This window comes from Petromyzon marinus, chromosome 10, assembly GCF_048934315.1.
Source record: "Petromyzon marinus isolate PM22_M1 ecotype Great Lakes invasive population chromosome 10, UKy_Petmar_22M1.pri1.0, whole genome shotgun sequence".
NCBI lineage: Eukaryota > Metazoa > Chordata > Hyperoartia > Petromyzontiformes > Petromyzontidae > Petromyzon > Petromyzon marinus.
Genome location: NC_133676.1, coordinates 13,058,823 through 13,080,554, shown reverse-complemented (window position 1 = coordinate 13,080,554; position 21,732 = coordinate 13,058,823). Strand labels below are relative to the sequence as shown.

The 21,732-nt window shown below is 46.4% G+C and overlaps 2 protein-coding genes across 2 annotated transcripts; one reads left to right on the top strand and one right to left on the bottom strand.

Moving 5' to 3' along the window:
* Positions 1-204: 204 nt before the first annotated feature.
* On the bottom strand, positions 205-8,036 carry LOC116940867 (keratin, type I cytoskeletal 18-like). Its single transcript, XM_032951165.2, has 8 exons — positions 7,520-8,036; positions 7,076-7,158; positions 6,297-6,453; positions 4,375-4,545; positions 3,816-3,941; positions 1,822-2,060; positions 1,093-1,158; positions 205-622 (listed from the first exon to the last, which is right to left on the bottom strand). The coding sequence occupies exons 1-7, from the start codon at positions 7,931-7,933 to the stop codon at positions 1,110-1,112; spliced, it is 1,239 nt and encodes a 412-aa protein (XP_032807056.1). The 5' UTR covers positions 7,934-8,036; the 3' UTR covers positions 205-622; positions 1,093-1,109.
* Positions 8,037-8,406: 370 nt separating this feature from the next.
* On the top strand, positions 8,407-20,577 carry LOC116940866 (keratin, type II cytoskeletal 8-like). The gene is made up of 9 exons (XM_032951164.2): positions 8,407-8,852; positions 11,308-11,516; positions 12,108-12,168; positions 12,900-12,995; positions 15,190-15,354; positions 16,439-16,564; positions 17,887-18,107; positions 19,241-19,281; positions 19,697-20,577. Exons 1-9 carry the CDS (start codon positions 8,553-8,555, stop codon positions 19,831-19,833), a joined length of 1,356 nt encoding a protein of 451 aa, XP_032807055.1. The 5' UTR covers positions 8,407-8,552; the 3' UTR covers positions 19,834-20,577.
* The last annotated feature ends 1,155 nt before the right edge of the window (positions 20,578-21,732 follow it).

The following is a 21,732-nucleotide window of genomic DNA, read 5'->3' as shown; positions in this document are numbered from 1 at the left end:
AGCTCCGATTGTCTCCTGGCACAGAGGGACGTGATTCAACAGCAGAAATAAAAGCTTTTCTTCTGTGGAGCCTCGTGCACAGAGTGACACGATTGAAGTTGTGTCGCTTTACACTAATCCCCACTCTAGTCCAGGGAGAGTGCGATTTGAGTGCGATTTGTATTCATCTTAAATTATACGAGAGGCAACAAGAGACACCACATATATTATATATCCTAACTTTATTGACACATATATGCAAACAGCAATCTTATTTTGTATTTAAACAAGCTGTAATGTTTGTGTCTGTGCCACACACATGCATGCCATATTGGAGAGATAGTCAGCTAAAGGAGCACATTTCAGTTTCACAAAGCAAAGGAAAAATTATCAATTGGGGGAAGAAAAAAACACCACAGTAGCTTTGTGGTGAAGGAGTTGGCCACACATTTAATGAATGCACCGTATAGCATGATGAACAAGGGGCTTATTTTTTTTTTCATTCATGACATGGCCTATGTGATAATATATTTCTGTCCACGCTAGGGGGCGCATGCTCCACTTTAATGTTTTCATGTCAACAAAAAATGCTAAATTAAATTTCGTTGTCTTGGTATGACTGCAATCCAGAGCAGAGGTGTGCCTGGAAAACGATGAACACAGCAAAACACATCGGTCAGGTTACTTAATTAAAAACCAGGTGAGAACCAATTGAGACCAACATCTGACTCCCACATGAGGCGTGGCGAAATAGGAAGATAAAAAAAGCACGATACACATGATATTAAAAAAAGGTCAGAGCAATGTTAAACAGTGTTGGACAAATACAGCAATATAAAGCAAAACATTCAGTTTGACACATTCAGTCAAAGTTAACCATACTGGATGAGGGCCTCCCTATGTGGTGGAGATTGTTTGACCGTAATTCACTGTGCTGGTCACTGCAGGTTCTACAGTTACTTTGCTCCGTTAGCCCATGATTCAAATTCCATTTACAAATGTCAAACACAAACACAATTTCCCACACACAAATCCATGCACATATTTGTAAATGTAGCAATCTACTTTTGTTGACAAATCGATGAAAATTTGCATGCCTAAAAGCTATTGTACCTGTTGCATATGCTGCTTCAGTTGGTATGCTTGATGTGGGTAATGGTTGTTGTTGTTGACCCAAAACTAAAAGCAAGAGGGGAATCATCATCATCATCATCACTGCTGTAATACATATTAACAATTAGAATACATGTAATTACCACTTCAACCTAGAATATATTGTGAATTAGGTTTATAGGTAGTTTTCTAAATATACCACACATTTTTGCTGAACATGAAATGCCAACTTTTTGCTGAAGTGGCATCTGTAAATCTCAAAAGTCTTCATTTATATTTGTCAAGTGAATCGTGAAATTAGGTCCTGTTGTGTATATACATATTGGTCCCTGAAACAGGGAGAATATCGTTTCATAAAATATTCAAGAAGAATGCCACTTAATAAATAAATGGATCCTATTTAGAAATTACACGGATAGGCCGTCTGAAGAAGTATGATAAAAAGAATGAATAATAAACCAGAAACATACAGGCAGACTTATCACCCACAGTCATGTAACTAAATTATACCTGAATGCAAATTTAAAGTATTTTTTTCTCATCAACATGAATTAAACCGGGAAAAACCAAAACATCAGTGCGTATGACTACAATAAGAGATCGGAATTCATTTCAGGTTGCATATTCCTTTTAAACGGCCATGCATGTTGGATCGGCCGTGCGTTTGCGTGGTTTGTTACGAAGTTGCATCGACTCGCGTACACAACTGCTGTCCCTCCTGCCACTCACTTTCTGCCGTCCACAGAAATCTGACCCTCCTGGTCCAGCAGACTGCTGTAGTAGGCGATCTCCTGCTCCAGACGCATCTTGGCATTGGTCAGCATTTCGTACTCGGAGCGCTGCCGTTCCAGGTCCATGTTGACGTCCACCAAGATCTTGTCGAGCATGATCACCATGTCACGCAGGCTCGACACCTCCATTTCGTAGCGAGCCGACATATCCGCATTGGCATTCTCAAGGCTCAGTTTCTGCATACGGGAAATCGCATGCCGACGTGTGTGTGTGTGTGTGCGCACACACAAAAAACACAGACACACACACAGAGAACCTCCGTTTAGCATGAAAGAGTGGTAGGGCAAATGTTGTTAGTGAGCACGAATTCAAAATGGCACAGCATACGCGAAAGGGTGGCATGGCCATTGCCACGCCAAACTGACTTTCTACCCTAAGTGCTGATCTATTCATACCACAAGTGCTACCCGTTGAAGGCCGAGTTGGCCAAGGGGAAGCCAAAGATATGTTCAGATTCCACTTGCCACTGATGTTAACCAATGGTTAGAATCGAACAAAACAATAATTTTGTTTGTAGTGCAGTGCACAAACCACAACGAAATTAATATTACATCTACAGCTTGCCGTGCCAAGTGCTGTGAGTGAGCAGTGCTTGAAGAACGTGGAATATTAAGGCGGTGGTGTAGCTAACAGGGTTACATTTAGGTTATAAGGGAGCCAATAATTAAAAAATATGATATGTCTTTGGTTCTTTCGGTAAAGTCACGTAAGGTAGAAATAAAACAAAATAAATCACGACGTTTCGAACGCAACACAAGCGTTCGTAATAATAGGGTTTTCCCCCTTTTTTCTGGCAACAGAACTGAAAAAGGTTTCAGTTTTGTTAATGACTGAAAAAGGTTTCAGTTTTGTTGCCAGAAAACTGAAAAAAGTTTCAGTTTTGCTGCCAGAAAAAAAGGGGAAAAACCCAATTATTACATTTTGGTACTGGCAAAGGAGGTCTAATGATGTACAAGCGTTCGGCTTCACGTGAAAATCGCGATAGCCGCGGTGTCTGCTGCAGACACGGTGTCTGCTGCAGACATCGCGGCTACCGACGTGACTTTACCGAAATAACCAAAAAGCTTCAAGTCAAGATTAAAATATGATGTCAGTACGGCCGGCCACGTGCAAAAGAAGTTCAACATACAAACATTTTGTAATTGAATTGTGGTGTGCCGTTTTGAGAACAAATTAAGAAGAGGACTTCCATGTCCATGTCATGCGCCTCTTAATCTCAGAATCTTCAATCTATTGCGGTGGTTCCCACCATGTGCTCCGTGTACTCCTGGGGGCAATGGCGCAGCCAGGATTTTCAGGTGGGGGGGGGGGGGCAACCCCTCCAGCAATGAAAAATGACAGAGGAGTTGTTAGTAAGTAAGGACTTGTCCCTTGCTTTTTATTCGACGGGTGTGCGGCGATGGCGCAGCCATCGATCGAGGGTCGAATTCGAACCGCGTGGTGTGATCGGCATCGCGCTCGCTGAAGGTGAATGCCTTCATGGAAGTCGTGTCCTGTATACGCAACTGCACACAATTCTGAGTCGCTTATAACTGCTTTGCCGTTACTTTTTTTTGCCAATTATGGACTCAGACTATTGTCTTATCATCTCATAGAGTCCCTGGCACGTAATAATATGCTACACCGATTTATTATTAATAAACCCCAATGATCCGATCGAAATTAGGGATTTTGATCGAATCATTGGGGGGCACGTGCCACCCCCCATACATCAGACGATTGATGTAGCGGCTGTGGTGACGTGAGGTTCGGTCGAACAGTGTTACGAAACGTTGATGCTCTGCGTGTGCACGCGAGCTGGGCAAAGGCTTTTTGAGTCCGATACTGGGCACCGACAGCGCGTCCTTGCAAGCTTGGATAAAGCTGTTGTCTCTGGGTACTTTGGGCTGAGTGCAGGATCTAAACAAGATGTGTGTGCATAATGGAATTGCCTTGGAGCGCATATTCTCCAAATCCAGGAAGAGGACTTGAGTTGTGCGTCTCAGTTCGTTGAGTTCCACGCGGTATTTCTCCAGCGCCTGCATTTTCTCAGTGACCTTGGTGTTGGTGATGGTAATCTGCGCAGGACAGAGCATACAAGCATGCACGCATGTGCACATGCATGTAAAAAAACACTCAAGATCGAATTTACTGTATAGCTAATTTCGCGTGAGAAGTTAGGTGGGTCAGAGGGTGGCTAGCTGGGTAGGGGTAGCTAGGCAGGTGGGTGCTTGGGTGGCTGAGTGTGTGACTCGGTGGGTGGGTAGGTCAGTGGAATTGGGAGGTGAGTGGGTGGGTGATTGGGTTGTTGGGTGTGTGAATCTGTAACGCTAAAAAAGCTAACCATGTTCCTGATGGGTTAAAGCAGCAAAAACTGTCCAGGCAGGGGGAAAAAAACATACGTTTCCTTAAGCTATGTAATGCAACACATTCAAAACATGATGTGTCAACGTCAGACGTAGGAAAAAAATGTAACTTTAATCATTACCAATAATTGTATTATATATTTACCGTCTCCAGGTAGCTGCTCTCCACCTGTACCGCATTCTGGCGGCAGAGATCCTCGTACTGCCTGCGGATCTCTGCCAGGGCCTTGTTGAGATCGATGTCTTTTGTGCCGCTGTCCACCTCCACCGAGCCGACCTCGAAGCTGGAAATCTCCACGAGCAGCTTCTTCACTTCCTGCAGCACCGAGGTCCACACACAGCTTCACAGCGATGCCGGTGCTCGAGAGAAGTTTGTCATCTCCAGTCCGGTCACCGTCATCAGTATCACACAACGGTGACAACTTACTTCTGTATTTTGTCTCTCATTTTTTAAACCGTTATTTACTTAAATTATCCTATTCTGTCACGAGACGAGGAATCCATTTGGAATTCTCACAGGGCGGCCAATGAACGCGCAGGGGAAAGGACACGCCGAAGAGGTTTTTTTCACGAGACTTCACCCCAAAAAAATCCTTCAAGTGTCCTCTTTGGCTCTTACGCAGCATGGAGCGCACACTTTTCATGCATGTTGAAATTCTCTCGCGCCGTACGTAGCCAACCGTGCTAACCAGAGGTTCGGGGGAAGGACAGCAAACTGAATACAAAAGAAATCGGTTCTAAAGAAATAAAGAAATTCGTTTTCTATCTAGACATTTTGTTTTTACTTAACCACGATCTCTGTAAACATCAACCTATTTAATTCAAATATGTTGATGTTTACGTCGTTGTGGTAAATATAAATAACAATGTACAAGCAATGTTTCCATATATCTGTCTTCCCTAAAAAAAAGACATAAAAGTATTTCTGACACAACCCATCGGCCGCATGGCCCTCTGGGAGCACGTAACCCCAGCAGCATAGCACGTCTATAATGTAACACTGCAATGTTGTCGTATGCTATGTTGTCATAAGCTATCTTGTCGTATGCTATGTTGTCATACGCTATGTTGTCATATGCCATGTTGTCGTATGCTATGTAGTCGTATGCTATGTTGTCATACGCTATGTTGTCGTAAGCTATGTTGTTATAAGCTATGTAGCCGTAAGCTATGTAGTCGTAAGCTATGCAGTCGTATGCTATGTAGTCGTATGCTATGTTGTCGTAAGATATGTAGTCGTATGCTATGTAGTCGTATGCTATGTTGTCGTATGCTATCTTGTAAGATATGTTGTTATAAGCTATGTAGCCGTAAGCTATGTAGTCGTATGCTATGTTGTCGTAAGCTATGTTGTCATACGCTATGTTGTCATATGCTATGTTGTCGTAAGCTATGTAGTCGTATGCTATGTTGTCGTATGCTATGTAGTCGTATGCTATGTTGTCGTAAGCTATGTAGTCGTATGCTATGTTGTCGTATGCTATGTAGTCGTATGCTATGTTGTCGTAAGATATGTAGTCGTATGCTATGTTGTCGTATGCTATGTAATCGTATGCTATGTTGGTATAAGCTATGTATCCATAAGCTATGTAGTCGTATGCTATGTTGTCGTATGCTATGTAGTCGTATGCTATGTTGGTATAAGCTATGTAGCCGTAAGCTATGTAGTCGTATGCTATGTTGTCATACGCTATGTTGTCATATGCTATGTTGTTGTAAGCTATGTTGTCGTAAGCTATGTAGTCGTAAGCTATGTAGTCGTATGCTATGTAGTCGTAAGCTATGTTGTCGTAAGCTATCTTGTCATATGCTATGTAGTCGTATGCTATCTTGTCGTAAGCTATGTTGTCATATGCTATGTTGTCGTAAGCTATGTTGTCGTATGCTATGCAGTCGTATGCTATCTTGTATGCTATCTTGTCGTAAGCTATGTAGTCGTATGCTATGTAGTTGTATGCTATGTAGTCGTAAGCTATGTTGTTGTAAGCTATGTAGTCGTGTACTTAATCATAATGTCATGCTGGAACGCGGGATGAGGTGAACGGACGGGGGGAGCAGGGGGTGCACCTCGGCATGGGTGTACCGCAGCACGGACAGCTCCTCCTTGAGAGCCTCCACCCGGCTCTCGAGGTTCAGGCGCGCCACGTTGGTGTCGTCGATCATCTTGCGGAGAGCTTGGATGTCCGCCTCCACTGCCATTCGGATGGCATGCTCGGTCTCCCACCTGCAAAGACGCCGGTGTTTGATCGTCATTGTCATCATCGTCGTCGTCATTGTCCATGATCGATTCACTGCCGGACGAAGGCCTCCCCGAAGGCACCGTCAACGTGACGATCTCGCGAGCACCTGGACACCGAGCCGATGTCATTGCTCCATCTCCTGGGTACTCTCGGACGAGCTCCGTTCATTGGCTGCTACGCATCTCTGTTGTCATTTGTTGACCGCCGACTCTTCTAAAGACGTGCGGCCCTGCCCAAACCCGCTCACTTTTCATAACATAGAAACAATGCCCTATGTATCGAGCGTCATATAAGCGTCTGTGGACGTTCGAATTTAGTACAATAAAACTAAACATTTAATCTCTTAGTGCAGGTGCGTTGCATTGATAGGCAGTGTTGCAGGAATTGCATTCAAGTGAAGGCACACCGACTCTTACTTTTCGATTTAAAGCTTTCGTGACTGCAATGATTCATCTTCTTTGGTTCTTTCGGTAAAGTCACGTAGAATGAGAATAAAATAATAAAAACGTCGTGAGAATATTATTGTGTTATTTTATTTTATCAATTTATTATTTTATTCTCATTCTACGTGACTTTACCGAAAGAACCAAAGAAGACGACTCTTACTTCTCATAGTAGTCACTCCGTGCCAGGTCTGTGTTCTGAATCCCCAGCTCCAGCTTCGTGGTGTCCATGGTCAGCATGAAGATCTGGGGAGCAGGCAGTGCACAGGGCACTCTATTCCTTGAAATGTAACTCACTCGCACACGTGTATTATACAAACGTGATTATTTTGCAAAAAAAATGTGGGAAATACAAAAATACTGGTGTATATTTTTTGGAATGAAGACACATCCATGTCCTCTATACAAATGGTTATTATGTATATCAGTGCATTATCATGCGCCTGAATAAAACCGCATCCACCCATGATCAGTAAAAGCAGATTCAACCTCTGCCAACCTTAAGATCCCCGCAACAACCGTGCACAGATGCTCCCCCCCACGCCCCAACCCAACACGACCGTAGCCGTGCAGTCGAACAAGCAAGCAAGCAAGCAGGCACGCAAACCTCCTCTCGGAGTGCCCTGAAGATGCCATCCCACTTGGCCCAGTCGTGCGGCCCGCCCTTCCTCAGGCTCATGAGCTCGGCGATCTCCAGCTCGATCTTGTTGTTGTCCTGCTCCAGGGTGCGCACGCGCTGCAGGTACCCCGAGAGGCGGTTGTTGAGACCCTGCAGCTCCTCCTTCTCGTTGCCCGCCAGGCCGCCGGTCGACACCGCCGAGAACGACGACGCCCGGGAGATGCGCGACCCACGGCCGCCAGCGCCGCCGTAGACGCTCGCCGCGTTCGAGATTTTGACTTCGCGAGAGGACGAGACGACCGAGGTGGCGCGCCGTGGAGGCGGCGGCGGCGATCCACCCCTGCGGTTCCACATGCTGGTGGACACGTGCGTGCCCCGAGACGATCTCACGCTCTGGCTCATGGTGGTGGTGGAGGTTGCTGCAGGAGAACCTCTGAACGTGCTTGCTTGCAGCTCGGGTAGCTCAACGAGAGTGCGGGAGGTGTCCCACCTGAGCGCTAGTATTTAATGTGTCTGCACCCTGCCCCCTCCAACCACCCACCCACCCACCACATCGCGGGCCACCAACCCTAAACGCACGCGCCGCCCGGACCCCAAGGGCGTTGGTTGCGTGGGAGGTTGGGTTCGTCAAACATTCGAGGTTACTGTTTAACTCGGGTGCAAACATCGACCTCGCTTGAGTCCTCAATGAGTGGTACGTGTTGCGAAAGGTTTGCCGTTTGTTGAGAAGGAGAGAGAGTAAACTCCATCCCACCTTTAAATCATTAACAGCACCCACCGCCTCGCCCACGCCCACCCAATAGAACTCTGTGATCGTGTGTTAGGAGGGTGTGTGGGCTGACGGTGATGCAGGTATATATATATGTGCGTGTGTGCAATATAGCAGCGCTTTGGGCTTTTGTACCAAGTCGTCTGTGCCGGTCGCAACGTGTGTGCGTGCACACCAAGCCCACCAGAAACAAACTCGCCCCCTTCGTGCGAAGCCAAGCTTATACTCCTTCGGCTCAGTGAACCGTCCAGCATGTCCTACTCCAGCATGATGCAGAGTTCGTCCTCATCCGGGGTCGTTTCTTCGCTCCAGTCCCCGATGGAGCGCATGGGTTTACAGGACCAGCGGAGTCCGTTTGCGATGACAGCGGCGGGAGGGAGCGGAGGAGGCTACTCGTCCACGTCAACCACGACCGTCCAGGGCTCGGCGTACATCTCGTCCGGCATGTCGTCTGGCAACTCGGCCGAGGTGGACAAGCTGCAGCAGGTCCGGCAGATGGAGAAGAATCAACTGATGGGGCTCAACGACCGCTTCGCCAACTACATCCAGAATGTGAGTGGCGCGCGGGTTACAGAGAGAGAGAGAGCGCGCGTTGTCAAATGTGAATCCAGGCTTTTGGATGGAGCTTGCTGCACGACAACATTGGAAAAGGCTGTTGTGCAGAATTCACTTATAAAGGTTGTTAATTGGATGTTATAGTTTAAAAATTTTTTTCCCTACGCTCTGATGAGCAATGGGCAATGCTGACGTCCGTTTGTGGTTCTCGGTCATTCGTGGAAATTCCATGTTCCTATGTTGGAGATAAGTCCGTTTGGTAGCACACCTGCAATCGAGCGCGTTGGAGGGCAATGGTTGGTGGCTCAACGCGTAGCTGAGGTGCCTGGAAGATGTTATTACGGCAGACTTGTCACACCTACCGATGTAAGCGCCCGGCTGCTGATCGTTTAAAACTGCTTTACTGCGTATGGATTTTCAAAACGAATCATTCCGCTTTCAAAAAAGTTCTAAGGGGGTGGGGGGGGGGAGGAGATAATGACGCGTTTTCTTTTGCTTTGCGAAATCAGTATGCGGTAAAAACGTTGAAAAATTGGCAGCCTACCGCCTAAGTGTGCAGGGTTGGCAAATCTTTTACAGCTAAGTGGGTTGGTGAACCACGCTGCATGGACCTGTTGAGTGTCATGAATTCCTAACCGTTGGAAATGTTTTCTGCCGCATGCAAAAGGATAATTTGAAGGGGGAAAATACATTGTTCAAAAATGTAATTGATGAACCTTGAGACTCTTGAGAGAATTTCCCAGATACTATGACTTGCCACCAAGTGATGTAGCTTCACCAGCTCGTGTTCATTCTAGCGAGCCAGATGGGATGATGATGATGGTGGTGGTGACGAACTCATACGATATATACAATGGCACAAAATAGAAGCAAGATTCCCCATATAGTCTGTACAGACTGATGGGGCAAGTACTGTTAGTGAGCGCCTATGAAGACCTACGGCACACGAGGCTGTCTGACAACCACCATCCCCAGCAGCTGATGTATATGCACCGCGCCAGGTGAAAATGTAAGGCTGAGTCTACCTAGGGGAGGTCAATTCTTGTTTAACCGGCGGAGGCATAGAGAATCTCAGAGGAGGTACGACGCAGTGTTAAGCACCTGCAATACGTTTTTTTTAATTTAAAGCTTTCGTGACTTTGATATGTAAACCCCTTTGTCAAGGTGCCTCACTTCTCTCAACAAGCTTAAACGACGCTGCGAATCTTAGCAGCGTTCACTGTAGCTCTGTCATCCCGACAGGTTTGTTCCTTTCACCTGAAGAAGGCCACTTGTGTTGTGGCCGAAACGTCGCGAGAATTTTATTGTTTTTTTATTATTTTATTCTCATTCTACGTGACTTTACCGAAAGAACCAAAGAAGATTCATATTCTTGTTTCCCTTCTACGTGACTTTACCTAAAAGAACCAAGAATAACACTTGCAATACATTTTGAACGCTAAGTAACGAGTCACGATGCGATCTGCGTTTGTCAATGGTGCGTTTTGCTCTAGCTCTCGCACCCGCATGTTTTATTATTTTGCCTGCGGTTGACTAAGTATGGTGCGAAAGAAGTCCAATGTACAGTATTCCCTCGTTATTCACCAACTTGCTATCCGCGATTTTGGTTCTCAGCGAATCGCATCTTGAATTTACACGACTGCATCGAGAGAGAGAGTGATGAGAGAGAAAGCGATGAGGTTAAGTGATGCAAAAATTTGCATGTATTTAATCGCGTATTTATATGAAGGCAATTTATTTCCGCGCAGACATACAGGAAAGACTACAACGCCATATTGCCCTATTGTACTAATTGTATCACGTTGCCTAGCCGCCTCCAACTACTGCAAACAGAATGTTCATCAAATTACTTTAGCAGGGGGGCTGAGCCTTCAGCAGTGGCCGTGGGTGGGGGGCTCGGCCCCCTTCATTTCCTACACTACATGGCTGGCGCAAGTCTAGGAGCCGATCAATTTCACAACAACGATCAATGTTGGCATATGAAGTCTGTCGAGGCGGATGGATGGAGTCCTTTAACCACACGCGCGCATGCACTCTAGGTTAACGCGGCATTTTTGTATGGAATATCTGCTGGTTTATTCCAGGACGTTTCTGTTGCGCGTCATCGCTTTGGGATGTTCCGTGTTGAAATGTTGTTTAAATTTTGATTTAAAGCTTTTGTGACTGCAGTAATTCATATTCTTAGCTCTTTCGGTAAAGTCACGTTAAAGGGAAACAATAAAATAATAAAATATATAAATATATATGAATAAAATATATAAATATATTTCATATATATCATATATTTATATATTTTGTCGATAAAAAATATTTTATTATTTTATTGTTTCCCTTTAACGTGACTTTACCGAAAGAGCTAAGAATACAAATTTTGTTTGTTGCGGTTGCACCCGACTTAAGAGCCGCATGGCTCACATCTCTTGATCGACGTATCCTACGTGAAACCTCCCAGGTGCGCATTCTGGAGAGGAAGAACAAGGAGCTGCAGGTCAGTCTGAAGAGAATGCGCATCCACAGCGGCCAGGACTCGCAGCTGGACAACCTCTGCGCTCAGTACGAGGTCCTGCTCAAGCGCCAGATCCAGGCTCTGATAGAAGAGAAGAGGCGCCTGGCAAACGATCAGGAGCAAGCGCACATCAATATGGAGCAAATGAAGATCAAGTGAGTCCATCCGTGCGAACTCACACTCTGTAGTGTCGCCAAGCTGTGCCTCAGATAGTTTCGGGATGGCTAGGTAGACCTTCTAAGGTCGTCAAATGGTCACAAGACAATTGAATCAGTACGGTATTTTGCATAGTAAATGAAGACAGGATCCTTAACGCAAACCTAAATCAAGTCACTTATGTATGCATATATGAATGTTGAACTTTCACACCGTACATAGCCAAACCTGCTAATCGGGGGTGAAGTTTTCCAGATATTGTGCATCGTAAATTTACAGAGGATTTTAAACAAACACCCGGGATCGCTCCTATACCTTCATAACGTACCTACCCCAGGAAGTGTCAAGATTTGACATCATTTTGTCAGTAGTGAATTTCAAACTTCCGCTAGATATAAAGTTACCAATACTGTGGGCCATAGCATACATGTCCCCAGTGATGCTTTGGTCAGTACACAGAGAGGCAGAGTTTGTCCAATGGCCATTGGTCAGTCCTACGTGAACATAAAATACATCATTGTCATCTTTTACTCGATGAATGATGCTGCTGTAGGCTAATGCATTGACGTGACTTTAAATTGTCTTTGCAGGTATGAGACTGAGATCAGGGAGCGCACTCAAATTGAGAATGAATTTGTCGTCCTCAAACAGGTCGGTGCTGCGATGACATTGGCGATGTTTACTGCATCACTGGCTTAGACACGTTGAGGCACAGTTCTCGACGCGAGGTTGTTTTTGTTTAAGAAATATGGTGAGGCAACTAATCCAGCTAACTTTCCACTTTGCGTCGGACTAACCCAATCTGGATGATGGCGTGATACAAACGAGTGTGGGGTCCCAACTCCTTGTTGTATTTCCCACTAGCCAGAGCGTGTGATATCCCGATCTTCTCAGTGGTCCGTTTGGATTGTCTTGGGGGTGCTTGGGGGTCATAGACCAGGGAAGCCAATAGCACTTCCCAGTGAGGTCACAGCTTGGGCTCATGTTACACACACAACGGCCTTAAGCTTTGAAATGACACCTCATTGAAATTGGCGGAGTAGTCCAGCAGAAGCTCTCAGGACAAACGCGCACACACATACAAAAACGGAATATATAGCTGGGAGTCCACTTACAACTAAATTTTATTTTCAAGTGAAACCTGGATAATATTTGTCAGTGGTGTACAGTATATCAAAATAGGCGCTTTTGAAAGGGCGTATCTAGCATAGTGTACAATACAACAAAATGTGTGTGTGCGGCCTTCTCTTGCCAGCGAGAGCCTTATCAGTAGTCTTTTGGTTGAGTCTAAAGTCCATCCAGCTCCTGCTGAGTGTGCATTCAGCAAAGCTGACTATCCTGATGGTCGTCTCCCTTATCTCCACACACTACGCGATGGACAGGAGGCAGACCAGGTGTACATGCAGAAGGTGGAGCTGGAGGCAAGGCTGACTGGTCTGACTGACGACATCGATTTCTACCGAAAGGTCTACGAAAGGGTAAATATCGAACACCCCTGCGCTGCGTTTCACCGTCATGCTGTATAGCTGTCCGTCACGGTGGAGGGATGTTACCTACCTTTTCTGGTATACACAAGGTCATGGGGTCGATTCCGACTTTCATGCCTGTATATTTGGAGTTTGCATGTTCTCCCTGAGGTTTTTTCCCTCCACGTTCAGAAACATACGTTTCGAGTATTTGACTTCCATAAATTTCCAGGTGAATAAACCACTTCGTTGAGCTATCATTTGTGACCAGGTTGCTCCTGATAAAAGAGCAATATAGCTCAGTGAGCCTTACCTGGTAAAATAAAAATTAGTTTAGTTTTGTGTTTTCGGGTTGTACGGCATGATGTCCGAGAATTCGCTAAAGATGTTGGTGAGATTTTTCTGCAAGTGCATTAACGAGTTTATGATTCATGGAGAAAATTATTTTCCTGAAGAAACTTCCAGCGGTGCATATGTGGAGCGCAACGTCGGATATCATGCCGAATAGCACATGGTGCAACCTATAAATACATGGCAGAGTTACACACTAAATACTCATAGCAACATCCACAACTTGAACAATGAGAGTTGTCATTCGTCGTGCATAGTGCAGAGTGCCGAATGAAATATCCACCACGTCAGCTTTCGGAAGGGGTTACAAAGTGCTACCGAAGTTAAGAAGAAAAGTTTTGACCATTTTAGGTGTAACAACAATAATATACCATTTCATATTTGAAATTCAAATTAAAGCATTCGAAGAGCGCTTAATATTTACTCCACATGTCTACGTCAGGGTGCCTAACAATAGACCACAGTGGATAATCCTGAGCACTGTCTACAATCAACAGGCATGGGTACATTACGACCCACTTTACATTCATCAATCTGCAGTTAATCATTCTGATAATTGCTCTCTTACTCGACGAAAGCTATACTCACCTGCAAACAATATATTAGGAATAGCAATCATAATAATTATCTTTATTTGCCCAGGCAAAGCCTCATTGAGTTTTAAGACTCTGTCATTTTCGGGGACGTTTGTCGAGTTCCATAAATTCGTTGTTTGACGTGGTGGTAAAATGGAAAACCTGGACAAGATCAGGCACATGGGTTGGTGGCAACACTCAAACCTCCGTATGGATGAATTCAATATTCCATTGTTGTACCGCTAAATTACGACTGCCCCACACGCGTCTGTGCTTTGTGTCATTTGGCCGCTGGGATTATAAAGTAGGTTAAACAAACAATAATTGGGGCACATTCCAAGCAAAGGTCACGAAGGATGTAGACTCACTGGACAGCTGTGCCTGGGTGCCCAGTCCACTAAGGCCAGGCTTCTGCCGCTGCTGCCACCAGAACATGGACGGAGTTTGGGGGGGGGGGGGCAGGGGTAACGCCCGTCCTAAACTGGACAACTTTATTAATTTATTTTCAGTAGTTTACAATTAAGATAAATTAATAATGTGCACCCGCGAGCTCGGGACAAAGCGAACCCCTGCTACCCCCCAAATATAGAAGTTAAACTCCACCTATGCGGCAGAGCCAGACTTCAGGGGTATTGGAAAAGGCAAATGAGACATTTGTCAATGGGCCAACAAAAATTGTATACGTTTCATTTGCTTCATATAAAGAAAAATACGAATCGATATACATTTTAATATTTTACTATGTGTGCTGTGAATGTCGCAATTGATAACACTTAATCGATTATACAGTTTTCGTTATTATACAAGTGCTAAAGGAATTCGTGTTGATTACAGTATACGGTAGTGTGCATCTGGCCGTTGCTTAAAGCGAAATATTGGTTGAAAAGTACACGTAGTTTGTTGTTTGCATTGGGGTGTGCATCCAATGTCTGTGCGTGTCTGTATAAGGAGACACTGGCAGACGTACCACCTGCGTTGCCATTCACCTCGGTCGCTTAACCCACAGCTCCTGGGTCCGCCCAGTCGACCTGCGGGCGATCGTTCGACATTTTACTTCGCCTCAATGTGCACCTAGCCTGGCACAAGCACTGTGGCGATGTCACCGTCAGTGGTGAATTTGCGGCCGTTGTTGTTGAAAATAAATGGGATGGAGGAGGAAGTGGAGGAAGTGGGGGGTCTTTTTTGCTCCGGCGCTCTGGGGGGGTGGTTGTGGTGAGGATACCGGAATTTGTTCCTGGCTGCCGCTGCAATGAGGAGGGTGACCGTGCGGGTGCATGCAGGAGATCCGCGAGCTGGAGGCGCGCATGGTGAAGGTGGACGTCGTGGTGGAGGTGGACTCCTCACCGGGGCTTGATCTGGACACGTACCTGGCCGAGGTGCGCGAGCAGTACATGAAGCAGGCGGGGCGCATCCGCGAGGAGCTCAAGATCTCGTTCGAGACCAAGGTAATGTGCGGCTTAAACGACAATGACGATAACGGAAAATTAACTTTATTTATGCAGAAAATGCCTAACAAGAGTCTCAACGGTGGAAATTCGACATTGGCGTGCTGGAGACCAATCTATCCGGAGGATGATCATGGTTGAGAACCCACAAAAATAGTACTCTTTGTGACGTTTTTCTGAAAATTCTGTAAACAAAAAATGCATGCATCCATATCCACACTTTTGGTGATTAACAACACATTCCTGCGGAGGGAGCTGGTAGGAACGTTGGGTTGCTCGGTCAATGGCCAGGGTCAACGGCGGCACCACGTGGTGTAGTCCGCAAATATGCCCGACTGAGGGCGGGCACAAGCCAGCATGAGTAGGTTAAATGTTGAGTTTTATAAGGGCACCACGGGGTGACCAGCCTCTCCCCACCCAGCCCCACCCCTTCCACCCCCCATCCAGCTCCACCCTCCCCACCCGCCCCTCCCCACCCTCCACTCCCCACCCCTCCCCACCCAGCCCCTCCCCACCCTCCCCTCCCCACCCAGCCCCTCCCCACCCTCCCCACCAAGCCCCTCCCCACCCTCTCCACCCAGCCCCACCTTTCCCATTTTTGGATGCACGACGGACGGACACAATAATCCCCTGTGGGCTGGTGTCACCAGGAGGTTCCTACCAGTATAACTCGCTTTACCCCTCTTCAGTTATCCTCAACATAACACAGTAACATTAGAATTGATTGAAAACGCCTCTGTAGAGTTTGTCGTGTTTGATTTCAAACAAAATCTGTTACCTAAGTGCCACCTAGAGGGAGATAACGCCATAGCAGCAGGGGGACACGGTCACCCCACAATGGACAAATATTAACCGGCGTCCTCACGAATTGAGTCAGTTCAGTTTTGTCATTTAAACAAAAACATTTTCTTGCAACGACATGCGTGGAGATTCCAACGACCGGATACCACAACAACAACAAAAATCACGGCACAGCGTGACCACGTGAAAGGGGGCAAAACGAAAGGGGAATGTGGACCGTTGTCGGTTTCATAAAAAAAAAACAACAACAACTCACCTTTAATTTTGTAAATGTGCGACCCAGCTGGACGCGAACAGGAACAACGAGGTCAAGATCAACGACGACATGAGACTGGTGACCGTTGAGATTAGCGAGGTGCGCCGCAACATGCAGCGCTACAAAGCAGAACTGGAGGCTCTCAAGCAACAGGTGTGTCATTGTACCGCAGGGGTCTTGACTGTTGAGCCTCTGCGTGCGTTCGTATTATTGTGCTGCTGGAAAATGGCATCGTTTCTTTTTTGTTTGTTTGTGTGTCCTGGCCCTCATTATGTAAAGTAGGGGGGGGGGGGAGGGGGGGTTGGAGCAGCGGTCCACTGTTTGGGGTGCTGCGCCGTGAACCCTCAAACTACCACGAGTGCCGTTGTCAGCCACGGCGATTGAGGATCTACCAACCTGTCCAGGGCCTTTGCCCTCATCAACCCGCACTGGCCGGAGTGGTGACGTGCGTGCAAACGACCCCCTCGTGACCGATTACAGCCTTTATCCAGCGGTATGCCACATTGACAAAAGGCTGTACAATTTTGATTGTAGATATTACGTAAAGAAGCCCTCTGTGCATGCTGCTATGTTAGTGCTTTCACTTGATCGTAACACAATAGAAGCGACGGGCGTTCCAATTAAGATTCAGAGCCAAATGTGACTGTGTCAAATATGTCATTCGTATAAGGAGGTTGTGGTGAGCTGAACTTTTGTAAACACCCGATGATGCTGGATGCCATCTCCAGTGAAACGTCAAAATTGTGCTCACTTTATCAACGTTCTTCCGGTTTGCTGAAAGAAAAAAAACCAAATCGATTGGAATGTTTGCCCGCTTGACAACTTTGATTTGATTGGCTGTGTCGGGTGGTTGGGGATCTTAGTAAAGAAAATGGGCATACGCAATGTAACCTATTTATTATTATTATCATGAATCATAATATTGATTGTGAATGCCTACGTGTAAAATTACATCAGGGAAGTGATGATTCTTCTTCTTTCGTACGGCTGCTGATGTAGATGCAGAGCAACAACTGCTATTTCACATTCAGGTGGTCGAGCCAGATAGCCGCATCCAGAGGAGCGGAGTGTGTCATCATCGCTGTGATGTCTCCGTTGTTTTTGTGGGTCAGGCATTTCGTCGTTATATATTGTACGGTCTGTTTAAATGACTACTGAAGAGTTTTACATTTTCTCTTCGTGCATCAGGGTATTCACATCCACTGCCATGGTTCGTCCCGTGGATGCAGTTTAGGGTTGACCATGACCCTGATAATGATCGATGGCGGCGATGATGATTGTTGTGTTGTCGTGGCACAGTGTTTGGCGCTGGAGAGGGCCATTGTTGTGTTGTCGTGGCACAGTGTTTGGCGCTGGAGAGGGCCATTGTTGTGTTGTCGTGGCACAGTGTTTGGCGCTGGAGAGGGCCATTGTTGTGTTGTCGTGGCACAGTGTTTGGCGCTGGAGAGGGCCATTGTTGTGTTGTCGTGGCACAGTGTTTGGCGCTGGAGAGGGCCATTGCTCTTGCTGAGGAAAAGGGCAAGGAGAGCATGAGGCAACTCACGGAGAAGAGGCAGCTGCTGGAGGTGACCATCATGGAGCAGAAGAACAAGCTCACCGGCCATCACCGCAGCTACCAGGAGCTCATGAATGTCAAGTTGGCTCTTGACATGGAGATCATCGCTTACCGCAAGCTCCTGGAGGGCGAGGAGGGCAGGTAGCTGCTTCCAAATGGGCTGGCCATGACACCGAGTTGGAGATTGTCATGCAAACCAGCAATTCAAGAAATGCGAGGTGGCCAGGCCACGGCGGTGCTCTCATAGATTATATTGAATATATGTGTTCGGCGCTTTAAGAGTTACCCGCTAAGCGTTTGTGGCTTTTCTCTGGGTTAATCTGGATTCCTCTCACCATTCAAACACTCAGGAATGCAGCAATTGGTCAATCTGTCCAATGCAGGATAATTCCTCAGAAGGAGTCGAATGACTCATTGAGCTTCCCTTGGGTTAACAAGGAGCATTATGACTACACTCTTTGTTTTTTTTGGGTAAAGTCATGTAGGTATACAAATAAAACGAAAAATAATAATTATGGATTCCTGCAGTCACGACAAGCTTCAATTCGAGCATTATTCTAATAAAAAATGTTGATCTACAACCACGGAGCTGAATTGTTATTATCCTCTGCTCTGGTTTCACGATGATGTTTCTCGATATTGAATGTTATGTATGGCCAAGGGGAGAGAGAGAGAAATGCTGCCAAGCGGCATGGGAGGAAACAGGATGATGCAGTGGGTTGGGAAATGAATAGGAGGGAAGCAAATTACGAGTGTACAGTAAATGCCATGCAAATGCTGTGTTTACTAAGGCACTCAGCATGAGCATTGATCCTCTATAGTACATAATAAGTACGGGGTTGTCAGCTGAACTATTTGGTAACAGAATAAACTGACAGATGTTGATGTTGCCCCTGCAATAATATATCGACTCGTGTACATGTCATATTCGATTGCGGTTGCGGTTAATAATATATTGCGATGATAGGAAAGTAATTTTGTCACTGAGACTGCTTAGGTGGCCATCAATAATTTGGGCACTTAGTTCCAGTTGTGAGTGCACGCTGTGAACGGGTGCCTCTCAAGCTTCCCGTCCTCACGGCAGCCTTCGCCCACCGTGCAGCTCTCCATGATTCGCAAACCATCGTCAGGGTTGTGTGTGTGCAACTTTGTGGTCACTTGGATTGGAAATATCGGTGGTGGCAGAAAAGCGCTCAGTCAGGGGGTCGCGAGGACTGGAGTTTGAACGACGGCGCCTGCTTTACATCAAAATAATCTTCGGCTTTTGATTTCAGGATCACCAAAACCACGATTGGATCGACTGTCTCCGAATACAGTGAGTTAACACCACCCATCGCGCACATTTTTATTTGCTTGTAAATTAATCAATCTTCATTTTGTTTATTTTCTTTTCCTGAAATTAACATCTCAACATCACTTTACAGAAAAATGTAATATGAATGATGATAATAAAACGGTTCAGATATTCGCCGGTCCTGGGCCTCTCCTAGGTCGACTCAGCCGCAAGTGAGTACTTGGTGCGGTGTGTAAACATCACCACTGGGGAGACAAAGGCGGCTGGGCGTGGTGCTGGCCACCCACCCCCTCGTGTGCCGTGCCGACCTTCATAGGTGCACGCGAACAGCACTTGCCCCTGCAGTCTGTTAAGGCTATACGGGGGATTTTTGTCTTTGTTGTGTGCACTCTGTGCACACGTGCATCTAATCTGTGGCACGTATCTTTGTGTCTAGGTCCGTCGCCGTCTCCACTTGAGACCAAACCGCAGTTTCAAGGGTACTCCTCGCAGCAGGTGCTGATCAAACAGATCGAGACACTGGATGGAAGGGTGGTGTCTGAGAGTCAAGACATGCAGGTTGTTCGGAAGTGATCTGGACCACTGCAGGCAGGTGGCCCTGCAGTTCAAGTGGCGGCTTGAGTATGGTTTTGGGCCAAGCGACTTAAATCAGTTGGTGGTGTTACTCCTCCTAATAAAATGATATTGGCGGCGCATGGCGAGATATATTCCTGTATGCAACGAATGTACGACGCAGTCCTCTCTTGGTTAAATTTCTGTCCTGCGCTTATGGAGGCGGGAGTCTGCACAAGTGCATTTTAATTCTCCATTCCTGATGACACTCGACAAGCCCCGTTCACTGTTTACCAATCAAAGTAGGGCATAAAACACGCGTGCATTAATGAAAATGTGTTTGTGGAATGCCGGCAGAAATGATGTGGGAATATTGGAATTTTAAGATCACTGTTCTGCTGCACATGCGCCTCACATCCATGGTAACACACCGAGTACTCAAATTGTATACAATTGACACAGGTTACCGGTCATAACACTGTCACGTGGTGGACATGTTAGATACTCATAGCTTAAACGATACTGCAGACTGCATACACCACGTTTCAATTAATGTCGCAAAATAGAGTAGTGATTGTCATAAAACATTTTCGTTTGTTTAAAAATAGATGAATTAGAATGTCTATGAGTGGTTTAATTTCAGAAAATGCTTTGTAGGATTGATGTCCGTCCCAAGTTGAGCCGAATCAGCATGAATGCGTCTTGGGTGGCATGATTATAGAAGCATCAAAAGCGTGCATAAAATAAAGATTACGCATGAAACAAGTGTCGAGTAGGTGTGTGTGTGTTACTGTGTTATAATCACCCTTTAATTTCATCAAAAAGGTAACGTGCAGCGCCACACCTATTACCATCATTAGGGGAAAGAACGGTGACCCAATCTCTTACCCCCAGGTAAAAGTTTGCAGATTTGCTGAGCATTTATGTGAGGTCCTGGGGGATGGGAAATCCCTCAGCCTGGAAAACAACGCGGGACAAAGTGGGGATGACCCTGCTAAGGCTGCAGTGCCTCAAATATTGGAAGAAGAAGTCACCCCCTGTGAGTGGCTGGCTGAGGTGCCATCTGTTGAGGAAGTACTGATGGCGATCCAGAGCCTGAGACCAGGAAAGGCACTGGGCAGAGATGATCTCCCAAGCGACATGCTGAGGGAGAGTGGCACGCTGAGGAGAGGCTTGCGGAGCCCCAATGTGGTTTCAGGAAAGGGCAGTCCTGCACAGATGCCATATTTTCCGTCCGTCTGCTACAGCAGAGGTGTAGGGAATTCCAACAAGACCTACATCTCTGCTTTATTGACCTGGTCAAGGCCTATGATACCATCAGTAGGCCTGGGCTCTGGTTTGTTCTTCGTGCTTTTGGGGTCCCTGACCCGCTGATCACGATCATTAAGGACCTTCATGATGGTGAGCGGGCCCGGGTAAATACTACGTGGCCAGGAGTCGGAGCCATTCCCTGTACACCGGAGGAATTTCCATCTGGTACAGATACAATGGGAGGCTGATCAATGCCTGGGTGCGATCAAAGGATGGCTCCCTATTGCTCTACCATGCTGCGATTATCTGCTAATTGCTGCTCTCTCAGAGGAGGAGTTGGAGGCGCTGCCGCTGAACCTGGAGCTTGCCACTAACAGGTGGGGACTTACCATCAGCCCCACCAAAACTAAGCACCTGCCTGGGTATTTTGTACCATCGGACACTCCATCCCCACAACTCCCAATTGGTGATAGGGCAGAGAGTGGAGAGTTTCCCATACCTGGGCAGTGTGCTCATGACCGGCTCCAGTCTAACAGCAGAAGGTCTCACTCCGAATCAGTCGAGCGACATTGTCTTTTCATCGGTTTCATAACGCTGTGTGGAAGCTACCTGGTCTGTTGCTCCACACGAAGCTTCAGGTCTTCTTGGCCACAGTCATTCCTTCCCTTC